The sequence below is a fragment of the Aethalodelphis obliquidens genome, unplaced genomic scaffold (assembly GCF_003676395.1).
Source record: "Aethalodelphis obliquidens isolate GAN/ISIS:26980383/991018 unplaced genomic scaffold, ASM367639v1 scaffold3, whole genome shotgun sequence".
Taxonomy (NCBI): Eukaryota; Metazoa; Chordata; class Mammalia; order Artiodactyla; family Delphinidae; genus Aethalodelphis; species Aethalodelphis obliquidens.
In genome coordinates, this window is record NW_020837947.1 from 108,213 (window position 1) to 130,872 (window position 22,660).

The 22,660-nt window shown below is 50.4% G+C and overlaps 1 protein-coding gene across 15 annotated transcripts in view; it reads right to left on the reverse strand.

Annotated features, from left to right (window-relative positions):
• Positions 1–22,660, reverse strand: part of FAM120B (family with sequence similarity 120 member B) — a 66,919-nt gene that overhangs the window by 5,445 nt on the left and 38,814 nt on the right. For 13 of the 15 annotated variants that reach the window (XR_003427554.1, XR_003427553.1, XM_027080709.1 and 10 more), the window contains 5 exons: positions 21,182–21,274; positions 13,276–13,482; positions 11,735–11,843; positions 8,986–9,078; positions 3,336–3,387 (listed from right to left, as the gene is read on the reverse strand). Coding sequence is in view for 13 of the 15 variants with exons in the window: in XM_027080709.1 (XP_026936510.1) it covers positions 3,347–3,387; positions 8,986–9,078; positions 11,735–11,843; positions 13,276–13,482; positions 21,182–21,274 (543 nt within the window). In the remaining 2 variants the exon portion in view is untranslated. Of the gene's footprint in view, positions 1–3,335; positions 3,388–8,985; positions 9,079–11,734; positions 11,844–13,275; positions 13,483–21,181; positions 21,275–21,432; positions 22,267–22,660 lie in introns of those variants that run through there. The other 2 variants (XM_027080767.1, XM_027080785.1) reach the window with 2 other exon arrangements.

Genomic DNA, 22,660 nt, shown 5'->3' on the forward strand with positions numbered 1-22,660 from the left:
TGATGTTACAATGCTAATTTGGCTGACTATAAGAGTCTGGGCTCAAAATTATTTTTCTCCAAAGGAAAGCAAAGAAATGATGTGATTGCTGGAGAGAAAGCCGATTACAAAGGGTTTTTGCAAAATGGGAGGAATAACCAGGGGATGTAGCTGATGCTTCAGGAGCCGGGCGGTGGGGGGAGGCTGTGGTGGAGCAATGCCACTGACCAGGTGATGGGGACTTGAGAGCACAGCTGAAGAGACTCATGGGTAGTTCATCCACAGGAGGAGACGAAAAAGTAGATATTCCCTCTGTTATTCTGGATTTGTCTATTTCTCCTGGCATTTGCTTATACAATTTAGATTTGATAATGCGTTGATGCTTGAAAGAGGGCAAATGTGGCTGTAGGAATGTACAGAAAGCAGCGTTGTCAGCTGTGACTGAGGTTGGAGAGTGCTGGAAAACTAAGCGGGGAGGAGAGGTGAAACGTGTGGCCGGTGGGACAGAGTGGAGGCTGGCTTCCCTGAGGCCGGTGAGCTGAGTGTTAAGGTGGGGCTGGTAAGGGTGACTGGGGGTTGTTCTCTAGCCACAACACAAATGCAAAGGATTGGATTTAACCGAAGTTTGCAGCTTTACCACAAAACATAGTAAAATGAGAGAGGCAAAGCGGTCAAGAATAGATACAAGAAAGTCACTTTCATTACTGATCATGGAAGGTAAACAGGGAGGGGATACAGCAGCGAAGGAATGTGAGGACCAATGAAGGGGGCTGGACAAGTGGACTGGGGTCCTGATCTGACCAAAGGGTCACCCAGATCTAGAGGCAGGAAGCTGTGTGGCTGGACAGTAGGTGTTTAAAACTGAAGTTATTTTTTTAGTGACCACAGAGGGGACCCAGAGCAGACTTCTCTCCTTCCCTTGAACTCTACGAGGCACTGGAACTTTGTACCACCAGAGGCCTCTTGTGCCTGTCTGCCTCCCCAGAGAGTCCAGATAAATTGGGGAGACTGGTTCAAGATGGCAGAATAGAAGGACGTGCCCTCACTCCCTCTCGCGAGAGCACCGAATCACAACTAACTGCTGAACAATCATCGACAGGAAGACACTGGAATTCACCAAAAAAGATACCCCACATCCAAAGACAAAGGAGAAGCCGCAATGAGACAATAGGAGGGGCGCAATCACAATAAAATCAAATCCCATAACTGCTGGGTGGGTGACAGACACTGGAGAACAATTATACCACAGAAGTCCACCCACTGGAGTGAAGGTTCTGAGCCCCACATCAGGCTCCCCAACCTGGGGGTCCGGCAACGGGAGGAGGAATTCCTAGAAAATCAGACTTTGAAGGCTAGTGGGATTTGACTGCAGGACTTCGACAGGAATGGGGGAAACAGAGACCCCACTCATGGAGGGCACACACAAAGTAGTGTGCACATCAGGACCCAGGGGAAGGAGCAGTGATCCTATAGGAAACTGAACCAGACCTACCTGCTGGTGTTGGAGGGTCTCCTGCAGAGGCGGGGGGTGGCTGTGGCTCACCACGGGAACAAGGACACTGGCAGCAGAAGTTCTGGGAAGTACTCCTTGGCGTGAGCCCTCCCAGAGTCACCATTAGCCCCACCAAAGAGCCAGGTAGGCTCCAGTGTTGGGTCAGCTCAGGCCAAACAACCAACAGGGAGGGAACCCAGCCCCACACATCAGCAGACAAGCAGATTAAAGTTTTACTGAGCTCTGCCCACCAGAGCTACACCAAGCTCTACCCACGACCAGTCCCTCCCATCAGGAAACATGGAAAAAAAGATCTATTTCCAAAGCTGGGAAATAAGGTTGTAGGTCCTACAAGACTGAATGAAAAGTGACTAGACATGCAGATGTCCTTAAGAAGGACCAGCAGGAAGTGGTGAGGATATTTCAAACGTAAGAGATATACATGTATTAAAATAGCGGGAGACTATATCCCTTTTTGGTAAATACCAGATGGGATTCAAACACAAGACAAAGTCAGGAGCTATGCACACAGAGCTGTCGGTCAGGGTGAAGCATCAGGTGCAAAGTTACAAACTGAACTGTGATTCGTTTAGGGTTTATTTTGTTTTTAATGACGTCAACTGAAGGACACGTCTCATGAGCGCTGGTGAGCATGTCTGAGAGTGCTGGGGTTCTCCCGAGTCGTGGTTGTGGCCCAGAAGGGGACTTGGGAGTCACAGCAGCTCCAGGCCAAAGGGAGACAGCTGCTAATGAAGGGCCTGTCTTCTAACCCCTAATCTAGATTTTCTTCTATTATCAAAACCTCAGGGGTTGAGTTCAGAACAATCTGGGGCTTACTATTTCAATTTTTGGATTATCTGAAAATTCCTCCATGAAAAGAATTTCTCTGAACTTGGATTCATTTAAGATATTTTTTAACAACAAGAGCCCTGCGGGGCTCACAGACAAAGAGCAACAAATGTACCACTCATTAGTGGCATCATAAATTAGGCTTCCTGTCTGATGCCTGATGTCTGCTGAGAACCCGGGTGTGTCTTCACATGCACAGGCTCTGGGCTTGAGCCTAACAAGTGCAAAATGAAAAGGATGACACAACAGAAGCAGAGCCACGAGTCTCATGCTGCGTCAAGACTACGCAGTTACCTCTCCCACCAGGAAGGTGAGAAGGAAGCTGGTGCCTCTTTCGCTATACAAACACTTCTGAGGACCAACAGAAGGTATGGTTGGAAACTTTACTTTAGGTTAGAATTTATAGTTAGAAAACAATTCCTGGAAAGTGACACAGCTAGTAGACATCATGTCTTCAAAGACAAGGTCATGTGGGAAACACCCTCACCATCTGGTGTTAAAGCTAGAACGAGTGGACAGGAGGAGCTTCCCACTCAGCAAGAGACCAACCACGCCCACAGCACAGACCAAGACACCGGAATGGAAGTGCTCACAATGACCGTCTGGGGCCATGGAACCAGGTACAATGTCTAAAAATAAGCCAACAAAGGTGCTTCTTATATGATACGAGGGAGAAGACTGACAAGGATGTTTGTCCTCTTCACGTGATGCTGGGTCTAGAAGCCACAGGTCAGCCCCTCCTCAGAGAAGACAGGCACTGTCTGATTACTTCACTCTGAAGGAGGGTGCTGGGTTTCATGGCCAGACTCTGCATCTTTTTCTGTGCACACTTTTTCTGAAGGAAGCAAACTCATCTTGAAACCAAGTTAACTTAGCTCCTTGTTGGGAGGTTTTAACATCTGAATTCTTTTAAAGTTTGGCACTTGACATGAAAGATGTATGTTATAAAGACAGATATTGTACTTCAACCTTTGATAAAACTGATTTGTTCTGAAGATATAAGTGGTGGACTTACCCAGAAGATGATTAATATCTTCTCCATTGGTCAGGGTCATACTGTCCACTTCCTGCACCAAATAAATATGAAAACAAAAATTCAGAATCAAATTTCTCTAAAATTCAAACAGAAAAAATGGCACCCATAATTATTCCATTAAAGTAGGAAGCAATTAATTAAGAGGCAGCCCTGTGAGTGCAAGGAAGCAGCGTCAAACCTGCTCCCCTCAACTCCAGTTGCAACCGTCTGCACTGCGCCTGCGCAGCCGCTGCTGTCAGTGAAGTCTGGAAATGGCCCTTCACGTGGAGACGGCTCACGGCACACTCCGCTGATGCGGAAAAGCGCGAGTGTGGTTCCCTCCGCAGCAGAGCCCAGGGCTTCCTTGCCCCTGCCCATGGGGCTGCTGCCCACCTTCCGCCGTGCTCACGGATGATGGGCAGTCTCGTCACCCACACCCCCAGGAGGGTAGCAGGAGGTCACAGCAGTGGCCAGAATGAGGTTTCCAGGCCCCACCCTTGTTATCACAGATGATCGGAGGCAGCTTTACAACAGCCCAGGCCTCCTACAGAATTACCACAGAGAAGTGAAAATCTGAAGAAATCACAGGCAAATTTGTGGCTACTGACTGTGGAATTTAACACATCATTTCTCACCAACAGCATGCAAGAGGTTAAACCATTCTCACTTTAGCTGCCGGCTAGCATTTTAAAAGTTCCGAAAGCTTTGATGTTCACCCCCTTAGTGAGGGGAGGTTCACACCTCTGCTGGTCCAGGGTCCCCACCCCTAGTTCACTGGATCTCAGCCCAGAAAGGTCTCACAGGCTTGTGATTCTCACCTCTCTCGGCCGGCCAGGCCCAAATGGAACGGCTCGCCTCTCATCAGGCCAGGGGGCGGCCGTGGGAAATCTCCCAACTTCTGGGCAGTAACTGAATACTCTCATTTTGAGGCATTCTTAGTTTTTCACCAATAGGAAGAATTTTGCCTGTTAACTCTGCCCTGGAAATAGTGACAACCTTCTGCTTGGACTACCTTAGTATCTCCAAAAAATACTAAAACAGGAGTTCAAAAGTAGACAAAAGTAGCAAAAAATGTGCTGGCCAAGTGAAGATGACATAATTCAATCATAGCATAAAACTGAAAAAGTGGATTACCTAACCTGAAAAAACATATTCCTGTCCCAATAAAAGACTTTATGTATACAAATGTGTGTGTGTGTGTGTGTACGAAACACATACTATATGAAAACATCTGCAACTAGGAAACATGCGTGCACTACAGTAACATTTTCTGAGCACTCTCCACGTCAGGCAACATGCGAGTGCTCACACTCCGGCTGTTCACGTGTGTCCTGTCGGAACTTCCACCACCTGCTCCTCGATTCCGAAGTCTGACGCCAACTCAGCGCTCACCACCTCAACTTGCCTCTGATCTGAGGCCTCCCAGAGGAAGTTCTTCAGCCCCAGCCCTCTGGCACTAGCACCCCTTGACTTTGGGGTGGCTACTGTGGCCCCGACAGAGCAGGGGTTTCCTTCAAAGACCCCTTATCAGACGTATGTGCTGGGTCTACAGGGAAAACACCCCGGAGGCACCGGCACCAGCTCGGGAACCACCGACACCTGAAAGAGGAGTCGCAGCTGCACCTCTGGCCTCGTTCCCTGAGTCAATGGTTCCTTAAGTCCAGGTATCGACCTGGGTCCTGTGACCTGCACTTGAGGTTTGGTAGTGAGACCTGTGGGGCCCAGAGCTCAGGTCTCTGGCAGAGGAGGAAGAAAGGAAGAGACAGCACGTTTCCCCGGGGGCCTCTGCTCTGCCAACGTGCCCGAAGCCCGAGACCAGGTGGGAAGACTCAGCAGACACGCACAGGCCTTGCTGGCATGCGTCCTCGACCCCTCTCATCAGCCCAAGGTGGTGGCATCACCTGGCCTTGTGCTCCTGCAGGTGACAACCTTTCACCCTCCTTCCCCCAGACCCAACCACTTCCTTGAATCATTCCTCCCAGCACCTTAAAGCCCGCCAGACCAACGAGGAGCCCCTCGTTCTCCAGTCACCAGCTGCCTGCCAGCACTCTGGTCCAGTCCCACTGGGACACTGCCGCCCCCAGCCTCCCAGAGGCCCTCAGCGTCCGGGTGTCCCCGTCCTTCTGCACTGACCTGCTTACTCTCAGGCTTGCGTCCGTCCACTGCTCTCTTCACCAACACCACTCAGCCTGACCTCAACCTCCACAGGGCCCAGTCCACACATGTAGGATACGTGAATGCGGGCAGCACCTGGGCCTCCGCACGACCAGCAGGGCTCCTGCCACTCCCCAGGGGGCCAGCTGTCAAGTCACATGGGGTCTCAAGAGGAAGATTCCTCCCCAGCAGGGAACCAGGGCTGATGGTGAGCGTCTACGCTTCCGCCCTAAGGAAAGTCACTCTGTTTTTCTAATTTGCACGAGGAGAAATTGCCAGACACTACTCCTGTCTGCCAACAGAATTTGAAGAAACTTCTTTGTTTACTGCAGATCCAAGGAAAACTGTTTCTCCTTCTTCAGTGTTAACATGCTCCTGAAATTTTTGCCATCACAAGGAAGTAAGGACGAAGCCAACATTCACGACCTTTTCTCCTTGGCCCTTGGCCGGCAACCAGAGGAAACTTTGACCAGGTTGAGGGCAATGTCCTGGAGAGGACTTGGTGTTTAAGCAATGGCTTCTGGTCCTGTGGTCAAGTGATGGCTGAACTCATACAGGCCAAGCCTGCACAGTCAAGCTTTGCTTTGTTTCCTTCCTTTATTTTATTTTTAAAAAACAGCTTTAACTGAGGTATAGTTGACTTTGTTTGCTTTTTAATAGAAAAACAACTCTAATAAACTAATAACTCTAATAAAACAGGTCAACGTGAAAATATTAAGGGAAACACTAGAGCTAACAGCAGGAGAGGAACAAGGTCTCAGAAAGGACAGCGTAGGGGCCACCAGAGGCCAGGTCCACGGGTGCCTTCCCTCCAGCCCTCAGCACAGCCTGCAGGAAGAGCCCAGCCCCAGGTCAGACGTCAGGGAACAGCCCCAGGGGATCTGTGATTTGCTCAGGCCAGGCCTCTGGCAGGTGGTGGACCCAGGTTTCGAGACAGCTTCTGCCTGTCTGGACCCAAGTGAAGTAAGAAAAGAAAGTCTGTAGCGTGTACTATTCTACAGGCTTCAAATTCAAGGGCGCACCAGGCCCAACGCCACCCGGCGTGGGGCAACATGAGGCCTGCACCCGATGGTGCGTCCCAAGGACACAGGTCTGCCTCTTAACGCACTCTGCAGGGCCACTGTCCCAGCGTGAAAAAGCAGCAGCAAAGGACCTCGGGGCTCAGAGCCAGAAGGACACTGGGGTACCTGGGCCGGACACCCAATGATGAGGCCCAGGGGTGGTGCAGGAGCTGTTCGAGGTGACACGCCCTCTAGAGGATGGCCTGGTGCTGGCCAAGTGCTCCCCCGCAGGCGCCCGAGGTCACAGCCTCTCCCACCCGGTGCCCGTCTCAACCTGCAGCCTCCCACCCTGGCTCTCCTGACCCGAGGCCCAGCAGGAGGGAGGGGGCACAGGCCTGAGCCAAAGGGGCGAGGGAAGGTGGCCGTTCACAGAACACCAGGCCCCGATGGGGAGCGCAGGGTGGTGGGGGGAAGGGAGACGGCTGGAGAGACACTGGCAGGGGCCTGTCTCCTGGCTTTGGGAGCGGACTCTAGAGGGAGGGCTGACCCTGGCCATGCCGGGCCAGGCAGCTAAAGATGGTCCCCAGCTCCCCCACCTTCTGTGCTCTGCTGGGGGCCTGACTCCAGGGGGACCAGCATCGCACTCGTATCAGGAGTGGGGGATCCGGGCCCCCACCCAGCTCCAAGCCCACCACACAAGGCCTCGAGGCCCCAGGGCCAGCACCGAAACCCAAACCCAGTCAGAACCGCACGACGTTTCCTCCCGGCTCCACACTGAAGGCCGCGGGCTCTGGGCATGTGGATGACAGTCTGCTGCCTGACGGCCGCCCCTCCTGGCATCGCCCTGCTCAGGACACCAAGGGCGTCTTGTGTGGCCCTCGCGAGGGGAGAGCACGGCCGGGTAAGGGCTGCCCCTGCTCCTCCGCGGCTGTGGCCCCCTGGGCACGGCTTTGCCCCTCTCCTCGGACCCCTCGTGTAACCCAGTGGGGGCGGGGGGAGGGGAGCCCCGCCTTTTTCCCTCCAGGCCTCCGCATATCTGTCCAGGGTCCTCCTTATCTCAGAAACACCTTCCCGCTGGTTCCCCTGAGGAAGGCCCATTGTTCTCAAGAGTCAGAAGCTGAAATTCTGCCTGTTTCCAAGCAGTCCCACTGCCCAGCTAGAGGGGGATGGGGCTGACGGATGAGTGCCATCGGCAGCATGTCCCTGTGCACAACGCAGGTGTGACGGATGGACAGCCCCCCAGCCCAGTGTCTGAGGGGCTGCGTCCTCGGCCATGAGTCCACAGCACTGCTATCACCTTCGGATTCCAGAGCGTACACAGACCTGCCTATGGTTTTCCGGGTGCCCTGTCTGCAACTGAGTCAACCTCAGCACCTTCTCGCTGTGAAGTCATGGAAAGGAGGTATTTTCCCTGCTCAGTGACACGGCACTACGTGATCGTTCAGATGACTTAGCTGGCACTGGGCGGAAGTAACCCCGTCCCAACAATGGACCAGGGACTCTAAGAAGATGGAACTTTACTCACTTTGTTCAACCAGCCCACCTGGAAGCTTCAAGTGACAGTGGGTGGCGTCATTTGTGAGGGCAGAGACTGCAGGCGAAGTAAGCTCAAAGGAACAGCTGCAGCAACTGTGAGTCTAACTCTGGGAAGCTTTCCTCTCCCCCCAGGGATGGGCATTTCCGAAACAGTCATCATAAACTCTGGCCTCACGGAACCGTGCAACAGACTCCTAACATTAGGTAAGTGCAGATTCTACCAAGAACCAGCGGGAAGAACTCAGCCCCCCACAGGCCACCGCGGGACGAGCAGTCCACACACAGCCTGGCTCAGAGTCCACGTGGCCACAACGTACTAAATTCATCTTTATGCGTTCAAACCAGGTATCTGTATTACACACATAAGAAGCAAAGGATTCATCTTACTTCCCAGATCACACTGTTAAGGCTCTTACGTATAAAACCAAGTCATAGGGCTTCCCTGGTGGCGCAGTGGTTGAGAGTCCGCCTGCCGATGCAGGGGACACGGGTTCGTGCCCCGGTCCGGGAAGATCCCACATGCCACGGAGCGGCTGGGCCCGTGAGCCATGGCCGCTGAGCCTGCGCGTCCGGAGCCTGTGCTCCGCAACGGGAGAGGCCACAGCAGTGAGAGGCCCGCAAAAAAAACAAAAAAAAAAAAAGTCATAGAACGTAAGAAAATGTGTTTGTGTTCTTATTAGAAGGGTGTATGTATATGTAGCCTTTACAAGAGCCTTCCTTTGAGTAAATCACAAAAAACTGGGTCTTGAACAGATGAATAAATTGACAGAAAATGAATAAAGCGGTGAGCAGAGGCAGGCTAGCACCGAGCATGGCAATTACGTCTCCACTTCACTAGGCAAAGCAATCAGATCTATCAGTACATTTATCTGTTTATTTACTTGTAAACATACAACATATTTCCAAAACAGCTGCGAGGCAGTCTCCGGAACACTGCCGCCACCCCGCCGGCCTCTTACCTGGCCCCTGGTCCCTCCAGTGCTGTCCTTGGCCAGACCGGCTGTACCCAGAGCTCATCCTGTGGTCGCTGGATCCCTGTCGGCCCCTCCGCCCTGTGGGGACACGTGATCAGCACGTCAGCAGCTACGCAGAACTCCAAATGGCAGTCGTGTTTAAGAGTAGAGCAAGGTGACCCTGGGCTGGCAGCTCCCAAACTTCTGACGTCCTTACCGTCACAGGGAAAGCCCCTGAAAAATGCAGATGCTGGGGCCACGGCACCGCGGCCGGGTTGGCTCAGGGCTGCACTTAAACCTGTTCCCAGGAGAGTCTGTGAGGGGGATGAGCAGGCTATCTTGTCAGGTCCCTCAAAGCAGGGCAGTAAGTTCTCCTTTCTGCCTCCTCGGGCAGCTGCCCTGGGCAGCGGCCACAGGACCAGGCCCGCACTGCTGGCCACCAGCACGCGGGGCTCTGGGACATGGTGGGCCTGACCAGGCCACCCTCTCCTCCCAATTCCCCGCAAACTTCATCGGCACGCAATCGGCTCACTCTAAATTCTTCTTCTAAATTCCTAAACCCTGACGCTTTCTTCTGTCTGTCTCTACTAGAATTCAGTACTAGCAAGTCTAAGTACATATTTAAATGTGATTCTAAACACTACCTTGGTACCTCACACTATTCCATAAAGAAAGGAGGCCAAGCCTGCCCGGCACCAGCCACAGGGGCGAACCAGCGCTCTGAGGACACGGGCAGGCGGCTCCGCACTGGCTCAGCCCCAGGCCCCTGCCCTCCACGCACACTGTTGCCAGCTGAGGGCGGGGAGCGGCCTGAAAGGCACCGGCAAGTGTCAACGGCACCAGCTGGTCCCGGGAGGAGGAGACAGCGGCTGCGTGCAGGTGACCGAAGGACGCTGGGCTGGGGCCAAGGGGCTGGGCTCTGCCACTGAGAACCTGTGTGGTGTTGGCGAGCCACCGGGGCCCAGGGGAGTGAACCACAGAATATCAGGCTGTATTTGTGAAGAAAATGATGACATCGAGGACAGAAAAAAGGAGCAGTTTCCAAATCACGTAAATTGACTCATGATTATCTGTTGAAACCGTTTCTTCCATAATCTGGAGTAACTCGACAGGATCACCCAGGTCTGCCATCTTACGGACACTTCACCAGAAAGAGATCACAGAGTTTCCTGTGTGTATTAGGAGTGACCGTACTGCAGCATTAACCTCTGTGAAACCACAGGCTGTCTCAGGGCTTTCAAGAAAACTCGTCACATGTACAGCCCTCTTAAGCCTGAGTGTCAGACTCTGCAATGCAGAAAGAGGTTCAGGCATCCAAATCCCAGTGACTGCTGCAGCTGACAAAGCCTGCATCCTGCCATCTGCATGTCCGCAGCCAGCCTGTCACTGCTCTGCTAACAATCTCACTAGTGACAGGAATCCTGGTGCGGTGCTCACAGGGCAGACGGCCTGAGTGACATGCTGCCAACAGATGTGGGGAACAGGGGACACAGAGAGAACGCTGCCTCTTTCTTCTGCAAGGAATAAACTTTTGCTCTGGGGTCTCAAACGCCGCCTATCTCCAGGCAGCTGGAGAAAGGTAAAGGATGGAGAGGGGGCGAGGCCAGGAGGGACTCTGTCACCATTAGGAGTGGGGAGGGGCCGGAAGCCCCTTTACACAGCACTGACCGGCAGCAGCTGGACGCGACCTGAGGCCTCACCGACCTCATGGCACAAAGTTTCTCGGAGCGAAACGTGCAGGGCTGGTGTGAGCAGAAGTCAAGACGGTCTGGGGGAGTAGGAATTTGGGGTAATTCTCTATTCCATCAAGAAAAAATGGGGCTGCTACAGTTACAGGTATAGATCCTACCCAAACGAGGACATGAGAACGTGATTAAAATGAACTCAACACAATGAGCTACTGAACAAGATGTCCGACTTCACTGATAAACAAAGAAGCACCCAATCAAGGAGACAGGCTTTTTCATCTATCAAATTAGTCAGAAAAACAAACTTTTAAGTGGTGTCAAGAATGCATGAAACAGGAACTCTTAATCCCTCTGGTGAAGGTGTGAAGTGACCGTGTGTTTTTAGAAAACAAGTTGGCAACATTTATCTAAAATCCAATTATGTTTGTATCTATAATTCTGTGAACAACAGAACTCTATCCTAAGGAAACAACAAACAGAAAAGCATCAAGTATAACGAGAAAAAACGGAAGCTTGAGGCGGGGGGCTACGACGCAAAGGCAGTGCGTGTGGTGGTGGGGATTCTGTTTAAGGGGAGCCTGACCACCGTGACCACGATCACGCAGGAAGTCAAGTGCCGAGGAGAACAGAGCACACAAGCATGCAGAGTATAATCATAATGAGACGAAAACACAGGAAAACATCTGTCATCATCTGTTACCTTCAGGAGACAGAATTAAAGGTTATTTGGGTTTCATTTTTAATTATTTTCTTTATATTCTAAGTGTTTTCTCATGTACTTTTATCATGAGAAAAAATAAGTCCAAACCTCTGTCAAATAAAGGCCCACCAGCCCAGCGGCGTGTGTACTTCAGGGCCTCCTGGAAAGGAGGCTGAGCCCCAGAGGAGGGTCCTTAACTCTCAGCACATGAACCCTTTGAAAACTCCCTCCTAAGGGGACCAGAACTTAAACCGCTCAGCAGCACACTATCATCTTAATTTTGTTTCTTCTTCCAATTTTATCAGCCTCTCCTTGCAGCTGCACGTGGCAGTGGGGCCCCTCCCGGGACCGAGAGGCTGGGACCCACCTGAGTGGTGTGAACGCCAGTGCCGCCTGCTGACGATGGGTCTGTTCTCCTTCATGCAGGCCTTGCACACGACTGACTTCAGGGCATGGAATCTGGTGAGCCAGGACCTCTGCAAACACACCAGATGGGGCGGAGCAGTGTCAGACACAGGCAGGCACTCGGGAGACGCAACTACGTGAGTGAAACTACACAGTACACTGTGCCCAAGGACACTGCAGCGGTGTGGGCGAGCATGGCTGCAGTTTCCCTTCCACACTGCAACTCAGCAAGATGTTCTTAGAAACTGATCTTCTCCTGCATGCCCTGGAATGGCGACAGTGGCAGCTACACCTTCTCTGTCCCCTGTAGGTTATACAAGCATTTCCAAAAGGGCCTTCAAGTTCTACTGTGACATCTATGGCCCTAACACACAATCATACCTAAAACATCCATGCCGGTAATGTGTTATCACCTCAGTTCCTCTTGGTTGTAAGACAGTAAGTGGAAAGAGCAAGGCCACAGACAACAAATTAACATGCGACCTTCCCTTCCAGCCTCATCTGTACTATTGAATATTCGATCCTATCTGCCCTAACTTGTTTTAAAGCAGTGAGTGTGAACCTGTAATCATTTTGTACTTGGTCAAGACATTAGGAAGGAAAGGAGGGAGGGGTCCGTGATGGGTGATATGCAGGCCATGAGCCCGGCCTGCTGTTACCTTTCACTGATTCGGTACTAAGGCCACACTTCCAGGACATTTTTGCCAGTACTCTGCTTTTGTTGACTACATAACTGTGGCTGCTTCTAAACTCTGAACACTTACATTCCTATGACGCCCTGGACTGTGTCTGTGTGTGAAGCAGCACTACCGGCACATCAGTCAGTAAGGTTTTCCATCTGATGTGAAGGCGTGGAGCGCTGACCTGTCATAGACAGTCAGCTCTCGCTGATCACAGGGTCCTGTGGGTATTAACACACGTTCCAAATGAGCTTGGCCGGGGCCCGACTTGGAAATCTTCCAGGAACCGTGTAGCAATTGTACTTACAAAGCCAGAACAGCAGCCAATGACCCCAACTAAACTGTCAGCCTTCAGGGAATATTTTCAAATAACAAATCATCACCGCTCCTATTGAATTAGTCTGATGTCTGCAGAGGCAGCTCTGCAGGGAACGTGCATTCTTAACTCAAAAAGGGGAAAAGCAGCGAAAGCACTCGAAAATTCAAAATGTGTGAGACTGGGCAGGACGCTGCTCGCCCGCCTCCTCACAGGTTCTGGCAGAAGCTTCAGCAACGCTGACCCTGAGGCCTGAGGCACAACCACAGCGGAGGAGACCACCGGCACCAGCAGCCTCACGGACTTCTGGGTCAATTTCAAAGCCTGGGATCTGCGGCTCCTCAGAGCGGACTTCTGGGGTCTGTTCCTAAAGTAAAATGACCGTGAGGACAGAAAGTGCTGCGGACCCTTTTGACCTCCAGCCGAGGACTCTGAGTTTTCGTGATGCATTTGAGCAACTGATTTCAAACCTACTTTTTCTAAGCGTAAAGAAAACTGTGAACTCACGTGTTGTTCCACAAGCGCCTCTGCTGTGTACCCTTTCTCAGACTGCAGGTACTTCTGATGAAACAGCTTCCCGTCAAACAAATTCCAGGGCATGAAGTCTGACGTTTTCCAGGGGAAGCCGCAGGCACTGTTGACCAGCACCAGGGTGGTGAGGCCGCGGACCAGGAGGGTACCCAGCTGCACGGCCCTGGGGTCGACGTGGTCGAGCTGTGGAGACAAGACGCACAGAGAAGGTGAGGAGGCAGCCGCCACTCGGGCAGAGAACCAGAGGCGCTGCGCCCTCGGGGTGCGACGTGCTCCGCACACAGAGACACCCTTGGAGCTGCAAAGGCCAAAGCTCTGACCTGCCAGGAAGGTGACAGGATTGCAGCCTCAGGCCTACTGGGAAACTTTCTTTAAAAGCAAAGGCAAAGAAAGAGAAGCCAAGACAGGGTCATTTTAGACACTGATGAGTCACCGCATTTTTAAAAATCACACTGAGTTCTGTGAATATTATTAGATATGTTTTACACGAATGTCTATCATTTAAGAATAAAATGGCTTATTACTGCATAGGGTTGATAGTCTGTTACTTCTTACAAATTAAGGTCACACCCATACAAAATATTTATTCTGCTGTCAAACCTCCTTCCTGTTCTTGGACACAGCAGAGGCTCCTCCGTTTGGTGAGAACCTGCAGAGACGCCCTTCGCCTTCAATCGCTCGTGTTTCTGGAATTTGTGGCCTGTGCTGACCACACACAGTGAACTGACAGGCAGCAACTGTCCACGGGGTTTTGTTAACAAGGCAAGTTCAACTCAGTCTGTCGGCATCGGGTGGATCTGTGTTGCTCAAAGTAAACAGCAGCGATTTTAAATGTCATTATGTATCTCACATAGTTTACAAAATTGAAGTAAACCAGGAAAAGGGACAGATGTTCATGCCCTTTTTAAGTCAGGTCTCACCTCCCTTATTGAGAGAAGCGTGGTCGTGACCCTCAGGTCTCTCTGCCCGCGCCCTCACCAGGCTATCTGCCCCTCGCTGTCATCAGCACCTTCCACCGTCTCCCTGATTTCAGTCGTCGAGCCCTCACCCTGTGCACCCACGCACACGGGGTACTGTCTGTCTAGAGCCGCACTGTCCATACCAGCAGCTGGGGCCCTGGGTGAGGTTTGAATTTAAGTGCAGTAAGATCAAATGCTCCATTTCTCAGAGGCACCACCCCACTCGGGGGCCTGAGTGGCAGTGTCAGTCGGCACCTTCCCGCCTGCCCACCGCTGGACCTTCTCCACCTCCCGCATTCCCCTTTGCAAAGCGCCCAGCCCCGAGGCTGCACTGCAGGCCGCACGGGTCGGGGCAGGTCTCAGCCCCAGGTCAGGGCACCCACCATGGCTGCTCAAGGTCAGGTGAACTGACGCAGAGGCTGCGTATTTTCTGAGTATTGGGGGCAGTTCTCTCATGAAGCACATTTTCCAGTAATGGAGTCAGTTTCTGCTCATCTCTTCGACACCTGTCTGTCTGTCTTAAAGTTTAAATGAAGTATACCACTCCGCAAAGCACAGATCCTATGTGCGCCACTTGAATTCTCAAACAAACCAGGCAACCAACACCTGGGCCACAAAGCAAATGTCACCAGGACCACAGAAGCCCCTCTGCCCCTCCCTGTCACACCCACTGTCCCCAGAGGTAGCGCTAACCGACTCCTCAAAGCAGGAACGGGCTTGCTCGCCAGTGAGCTGACGGAACCGGCTCCGGAAGTGAAGTGCACACACGGGCTCCGGCTTCCCCGGGCTGACGCTGCTGGGGTCTCCCCAGGCCATTCACCCCTCCGGGCTGTCACACGCCACTACCTGCGGGGCTGACTGGGGATGCTGAGCCTATGAACCACGCTGAGGACAACGGGCATCTTTAAACAGTGAGCCTGTTTCCAGCCCAGGAGCACATCCTGTCAGCAATGCTTTATGGTTGCCAGTGTGGAGACCTGGCCCAGCTGTTGATTTTTCCTAAGTACTTCATATTTTTTCTTTGATGTTAGTGTAAACACAAAAAATGCGGGGGCTATTTTTACTTGTTATTGTTTCTGTAGAATATACCTGGATTGTGTATGTTGACTCTGCACCAGCCCCTGTTAAATTTGCTTAGTAATTCTAATGGTTGCCCTGTAGATCTGGATTTTCCATATACACAATCACGCCACCTGTCAATAATGACAGTTTTATTCTTTTCTTCCAGTGTAAGGGAAGTGGTGAAAGAAGGCACCCCTGACTCACTCCTACCAGAGTGGAAAAACTTCCACTGTTTTACCATCAGGTCTGATTTCTGTTGTAGATACTCTTTGTTGGATTAAGGAAATTCCCTTCCAGTCCTGGTCTGCCGAGACTTTTTACGACAAACAGGTACTGAATTCAACCGAATACTTTCTCTGCATCATGCGTGGTACTAACGAAGTGAATCACACCAGTTTTCAAATGTTAAACCAAGTCTGTATTCCAAAAAATAAACAGCTGGCTGTGTTGAAAGAGCAGAAGATTTTCACAGGTTGCAGAATCAAAATCTGAGGGTATCTTCCAGCAACAGAGAAAGTCACATAGCAACTCTTCTTCTTCCCCAAAGAACTGGAATTTAGGGAACAAGTCAGTGTGGCAGAAGGCTGACCCTGAATCCAGACTCGGAGTCGCTGGTGAGCACGGACTAATTCCATGTGGCTAAGGTATGGCCTTACCAATAAAAGTCATAAATAAGAGCCGCCGTATTTTGGAAACAGGATTCAAGGTGCTTTGGAATGAAGACAAGGAGGAGCCGAGCCCTGAGCGCTTCCTGCTGAGGTGATGGAGCATCTAATGCGGACACAGAAACCAGAAAGACCAGTTCTAACGCTGCAAAGCCTCACAGTCAATATTTTAACAGTAAACAGCTCAACTGTGTGGTGTTTATACGCTAAGGTATTAGCAGTTATGTATACATGGAGGCCAAAACCCCCTAGTCAGCCGATGCTCCGTTTCAGGCATTGCTTCACCAGAGCGACTGTCCTAAAACCAGGTGGAAATCCAGACACGGCAAGGAGAGCACTGCAGACTCGTTACCACTCACCAGAAAACAAAGCAAAGGCAAACTCTGAGCTCCTCTGGTCTGAAAGGCCGGTTGGACTCAGGAGGTTCTGCACCTAAGTTCTCTGTGGCTACAGGCAGGCACAACTGTACAACACAAGCCCAAGGAGGCCGCCTGAACCTTGCGGGGCAGGCGCACGAGGGGCTGGTCCGGCTTTTCCTAACAGCCGGCTGCTCCTCAGCCCTCCTGAGTCACACAGGGGTCCCGCGGCTTCCAGGAGAGCTTGTTAAAGATGGCTCCTGAGGGCAGAGACCACCGAAAATGGGGCCGTCTGCTGAGACCCTCCCCTGGAGGTTTCTCATGTTGCGCTGAGTAACTTACCTGTGACCCCCAGACTCTCCGCGTCCAACAGGGGTGGCACAGGGCTCGAATCCAATACTAACAGTCCCCCGGAGCCTAGCAGCTTCCCAACTTTACCTTCCAACCCTCCCATCTCTGTCCAGCACTCCCTCCTGCCGTGAATCAAGACATGATGCTGCTCAGGGGCAGGAGGCCGCCTGAGGCAGCGGGGCCGGTGGCTGGCACCTACACATCACCCACACAACCACGGGCCAGGTACCAGAGTCAGCTCCAACCCCCAGGACGGGGAGAGACGCGAGCCAATAGGCAGGAGACAGGGAGTCAAGCACGTGACTCGTGATGAGTGTGTCGGGGGAGAAGACGGGAACCACAGGAGCAGGGCTCTGCGTCTGTACGGAGGATGCCGACACTACCTGGTAGGCCCTGGAGAGCCACTCATCTGTAAGTGGAGGATAACACGAGTGCATCTGTCTGACACACAGATAAGCCTGTGAGAACACAGCAGGGGTAAGCATGTCAGGTGGGTCACTGCAGGAGGGCTGTCCACACAGTGGGTACTTTAAAAACAGCTGCTGGATTTACATGTAAATAAGTGACATGTGAAGGCTGTGTGGGGAAGCCTACCACCTTCTGATCCTACCTTAGAGGGAAAAAGAAATCAGAGGCAGGGCACCGTTTAACGAGGCACCAGCAGTAGTGCACCCAGAAAGCTCTTCTTTCTCGCGAACACAGGGTCACCAAGAGACGACAGGTGCTGCCCCGAGGGTAGCATTGAGGCCTGCGTGGGCAGTCGTTACACGGCTCCTGCCCTCAGCAAAAGCGAGATGAAAATTCCATTTCTCCTGTACACGTTCTTATCCAATGTCGTTTTTACGCCACATCTTTAACCCAGGCAAAAGTAAACTGTGTTGAGATGCACTCCTAGAATTTAAATGGACACTTGCAAGGAACAAAAGCGGAAGAGAGTAAAATGAAATAAGTGAGAAACTGTCAAGGGCCGCCTGTCATAGGATTGGGCCAGCTGCAGCACCCTGTAACATCACTAAAATACCCACAATACCCTGTGGAACAACTGCAGGTTTTCTGAACTCACCACACATAGAAACAAAGTCTCCACCTGGCCAAAGTCAGTGGCTTTCTCGGGCGTGCTGGGTCCGGCAGGACTGACAGGCCTGCCAACCATAACCTTCTGATCTGCAGCCCCCGCAGGTGCAGGGCATGAGGAGACAGCCTCTGAACACACACCTAACTTCCAACTCCATCCTGACCTACACCTAAGGTTCAGAATGGATGACCACAGGTAACAAACAGGAAAAACAATTCCTACTAGAGTGCTTTGTGGCTCACAGAAAGGACCCAAGAACAGAGGAAAGAAGAGAACATGCAGCTTGGTCTGAAGTCAAGTTTTCCTTCACGAAAAACTATGTGACAGAGGAAATACCTATGGGAGCAGCACAGCCCACGTACGGCTGGCAGGATGAAGCCTGCTATTCCCACAGTGTTACCACCCGCAATGTCCACTCCAGACCGCCTCCTTGGTCCTGACCCCTCTCCAGACTCAGAGCCACCTGAACACATGCAGACGTCCTATGGCTTCGAAGCTGCACTCATCTCCCCCGCCCCGTCACCTCATCTCAGGCAGCTCTTGCAGCCTCGAGTGATCCAGTCAGAAGGAAGGTGGCTCCAGGGTCCACGACCACCATGAGGTCTGCCATTATGTTTACAAGTACAAAGCTGCAGAAAGGGACTGAAAGAATGGTAAAAGGCTAATCTTTACCAAAAAATGTAGTAAGGTAATTGTAACCATAACTCCACCCTTCTTCCCGTTCTTCCTTAAGGCCTTCAGTCACCTAAGCCTCTGTGCCATCAATACATGGGGACAGGAAAGGGCAAAACTGCCAAGTTCCGACCTCTCACTTTCAAAAGCCTCACCCCCGGAGAACCTGAAAGACCTCCAATGTGCCCCACGTGTGAAGAGTGAGCAAGAGGAAGGGGCAGGCGTGGGGCAGGAAGGGGAGGCGCCTCGGGCGAGTGGAGCTCAGAGCCCGCAGGGGGACTGCCAGGCAGCCAGCGAGCTCCGCCTCCGGCAGGTGGGGTCAGGGGAAGAAACTCTGTGCAAGGTGTCAGAGCTTTGCTGCCCGGCTGATGTGGGAGGTGAGCAGGCACGGGGGCAGCGGGGCGGGGGAGCCCGGCCCCCACTGGTAGAGCGAGTTGGCACAGTGTCTCGGGGGGTACCCACCCGCTCAACCCCGGAATATATACCGCAACCAATGGGATGGGGTTTGTAAAAGAAATCACATTGCTGTAGAAAAAGAAAGGTGAAACTGAAATTACGTCTGAGGTCCGTTTCTGCTGTAGAAAAACACATTTTATGTGAAAGGCTCTTATTCATGAAGATAAAAAGGACATCTACCAACATCACAGCGGTTTACACAAACATTAAGCAAACTGACAATTATTTGAGTACATACGACACACAAGGGGGCTCACGGGCCCAGCCGCTCTGTGGTATGTGGGATCTTCCCGGACCGGGGCACGAACCCGTGGTCCCCTGCATCGGCAGGCGGACTCTCAACCACTGCGCCACCAGGGAAGCCCCATCACCTGGATTTTTAATAAACGTGTAAATACACATATCATTTAAAAGGACCTTTCCACAAATGGAAAGATATACCATGCTCATGGATTGGAAGAATGAATATTGTTAAAATGACCATACTACCCAAGGCAATCTACAGATTCCATGCAATCCAATCAAAATACCAATGGCATTTTTCACAGAAATAGGACACTCCTAAAATTTGTATGGAACAAAAGACCCCAAATAGCCAAAGCCATCTTGAGAAAAAAGAACAAAGCTGGAGGCATAACACTCCCTGACTTCCGACTGTATCTCAAAGCTACAGCAAACAAAACAGTTAGTACTGTCACAAAAACAGACACAAAGATCAACAGAACAGAATAGACAGCCCAGAAAAAAATCCATGCATAAGTGGTCAACAAAGGAGCCAAGGATATACCATGGGGAAAGGACAGTCTCTACAAGTGATATTGGGAAAACTGGACAGTCATATACAAAACAATGAAACTGTATCTACACCATACACAAAGATCAACTCAAAATGGATTAAAGACTTGAACATAAGAGCAGAAAAAATAAAACTACTAGAAAAAAACACAGGCAGTAAGCTCCTTGACATCAGTCTTGGCAATGACTTTTTTGGATTTGACACCCAAAGCACAGGCAGCAAAGGCAAAAATAAACAAGTGAGAATACAGCAAACTAAAATGCTTCTGCAGATTAAAAGATATAAACTACTATGTATAAAAAAAATAAGCTACACAGATATATTGTACAACACAGGGAATAAAGCCAATATTTTATAACTATAAAAACTATAAATGGAATATAACCTTTAAAACTGTGAATCATTGTGCTGTATACCTGTAACATATACTATTGTACATCAACTATACCGAAAAAAAAGGAAAAAAATCTTCTGCACGGAAAAGGAAACCATCAACAAAATGAAAAGGTAACCTACTGAATGGGAGAAATCATTTGCAAATCATGTATCTGACAAGGGGTTAATATTCAAAATATATAAATAACTCATACAACTCAATAGCAAAAAAACAAAACAATCTGATTAAAAAATGGGCAGAAGATCTGAATAGACATTTTTCCAAAGAACACATACAGATGGCCAACAGGGACATGAAAAGGTACTCAACATCACTAATCATCAGGGAAATGCAAATCAAAACCACAATGAGATATCACCTCATAACTGTTAGAATGGCCATCATCAAAAAGCAAGAAATAACAAATGTTGGAGAGGGTGTGGAGAAAAGAGAACCTTTATGCACCATTGGTGGGAACGTAAATTGGTGCAGCCACTCTGAAAAACAGCATGGAGGCTCTTAAAAGTTAAAAATAGAACTACTATATGATCCAGCAATTCCACTTCTGGGTATTTATCAGAAAAAAATAAAAATACTATCTCGAGATCTGCACTCCTATGTTCACGGCAGCACTATTTACAACAGCCAAGACACGCAAACAACCTAAGTGTAAGTGTCCACCGATGAGTGCAATGGATAAAGAAACTGTTACACACACACACATACATACACACACACAATGGAATATTATTCAGCCGTAAAAAAGAATGAAATCTCGTCATTTGTGACAACATGGATTGAGGGCATGACGCTAAGTGAAATAAATCAGAGGAAGACAAATGACATACGATTTCACTTCTATGTGGAATCTTAAAACAAAACAAAACAAAAACAAAAACAAACTGATAGACACAGAGAACAGATTAGTGGTTGCCAGAGGCGGGGTAGGAGGTGGGCCAAATGGGTCAAGGGGTTCAAAAGGTAAAAATTTCCAGTTACAAAATAAATAAGTCATGGGGAATGTTCCTGTAAAACAATCAAATGTAAAGAAGGCTGGCAAGTGTGCCACCCCTTTCGTCAGGCGGGCCATCCTTAGAGGTGTGACAGTCAGTACCTGCAAGTCTGCAAGCTCCATGGTGGTCTTTCCTTCGAGGCACAGGGCCTGTGCAATGAAGGCATGTAGATCCTCCAGACAGAGGGTGTCCACCTGCGTGGGAGAGAGAGCCAGCGTCAGCCCCAGGAAAACCAGCTCGGACCAAATATAGGCAGGGGACACATGCATGTGCGCGCACACACACACACACACACACACACACACACACACACACACACACACAGAGGCAGCACAAGAGACGCCAGTGGAGGTGAGCAGGGTCTTTTCTCCCACCACCCACAGTCCCTGGTGTGAAAATCTCCACGACACCTAGAGCCAAGCTGGACTGGGGAGCCTGTTACTCATTAGCAAGGCAGAACGCTCCAGAGCGCCTGGGGAAAGCCTGAGCTATGACCAAGTCTAAGTCTTGGAGCAACACAGGTCATCAAGTTTTGACACATATTTCCAGAACTGACAATTCAGGGGTTTGCAGACGGAGAGCACCCACAGCTGGCCTGAGCCAGAGTGATCAGAGCTGGGATAAACACCCACCCTTGCCAGCCCCAGACATCAACTGTGTCCTCAGATCCCAGTTTAAAGGAAACCAGGATTCCCCAGATATGAGTCCCCTCCCATCCTTTGTGGAATCAAAGAGTCTAACCAAAGTGTGAGTGAGAAGCAAGGAGAGACAGAGATATGGAGAAAGAGATGGACCCTGGAAAGGAGGAGGGGATGGAGATCAAAGACGGCGCCAGGCCCGGCCATCGGCAACACCTCTGCACCCTCCTCACAGGGTCACAAGGCTCAGCCACCAAATGCCACCCTGGTCCCGTCACTGTCCATTTCCATGTTTACTCCAAAATAGTTGCTGCCTTTGTATAAATGACAGCTGTAATTATTTCAGGGAAAAACCAAGAAATCTACAAACGTGCAGCACTCGTGACCAAGAAAAAAGATCCCCATCCACAGAAGCAAGGCCAAGCAGGAAGTATTTTTTTTAAACCCATAAACCCTCACCTCTCTCTGCTTAGACAGGTTTGTCAGCAGTTAGTTCTACTTCTTGCCATTAGCAACTTCTGCAGAAGGCTGATTTTAAAAGACACTACCTATGAGAAAGGAATAACTCTTTCATGTCCTATTTTTTTCAGTTAACCTATTTCATACTCTGCCACCACCTTTGTAATTAACAAATCTATAACATATCAGAGGAGGCAAGTCTTAGTAATACCAATTTTTTAGAATTTTGTATAATGGATATTATTATTATAAAGTATTTGCTCCAGTATAGATTATAAAAAATATGTAAACTTTCTATGATGCAAACTTACACTCCCAGGAAAGCTTCTCAGATAAGCCTCTGATAAAAAATGCTGCTGACTTGGAGGTACGAATCCAAGTGAACAAAAGAGAGGGTTTTGTTTCTCTACAGGTTCTGTGCACTGAACAGTATGTAGTTAACCCGTATAGCACATCAAAACATCTAATATAACCTTAACTATA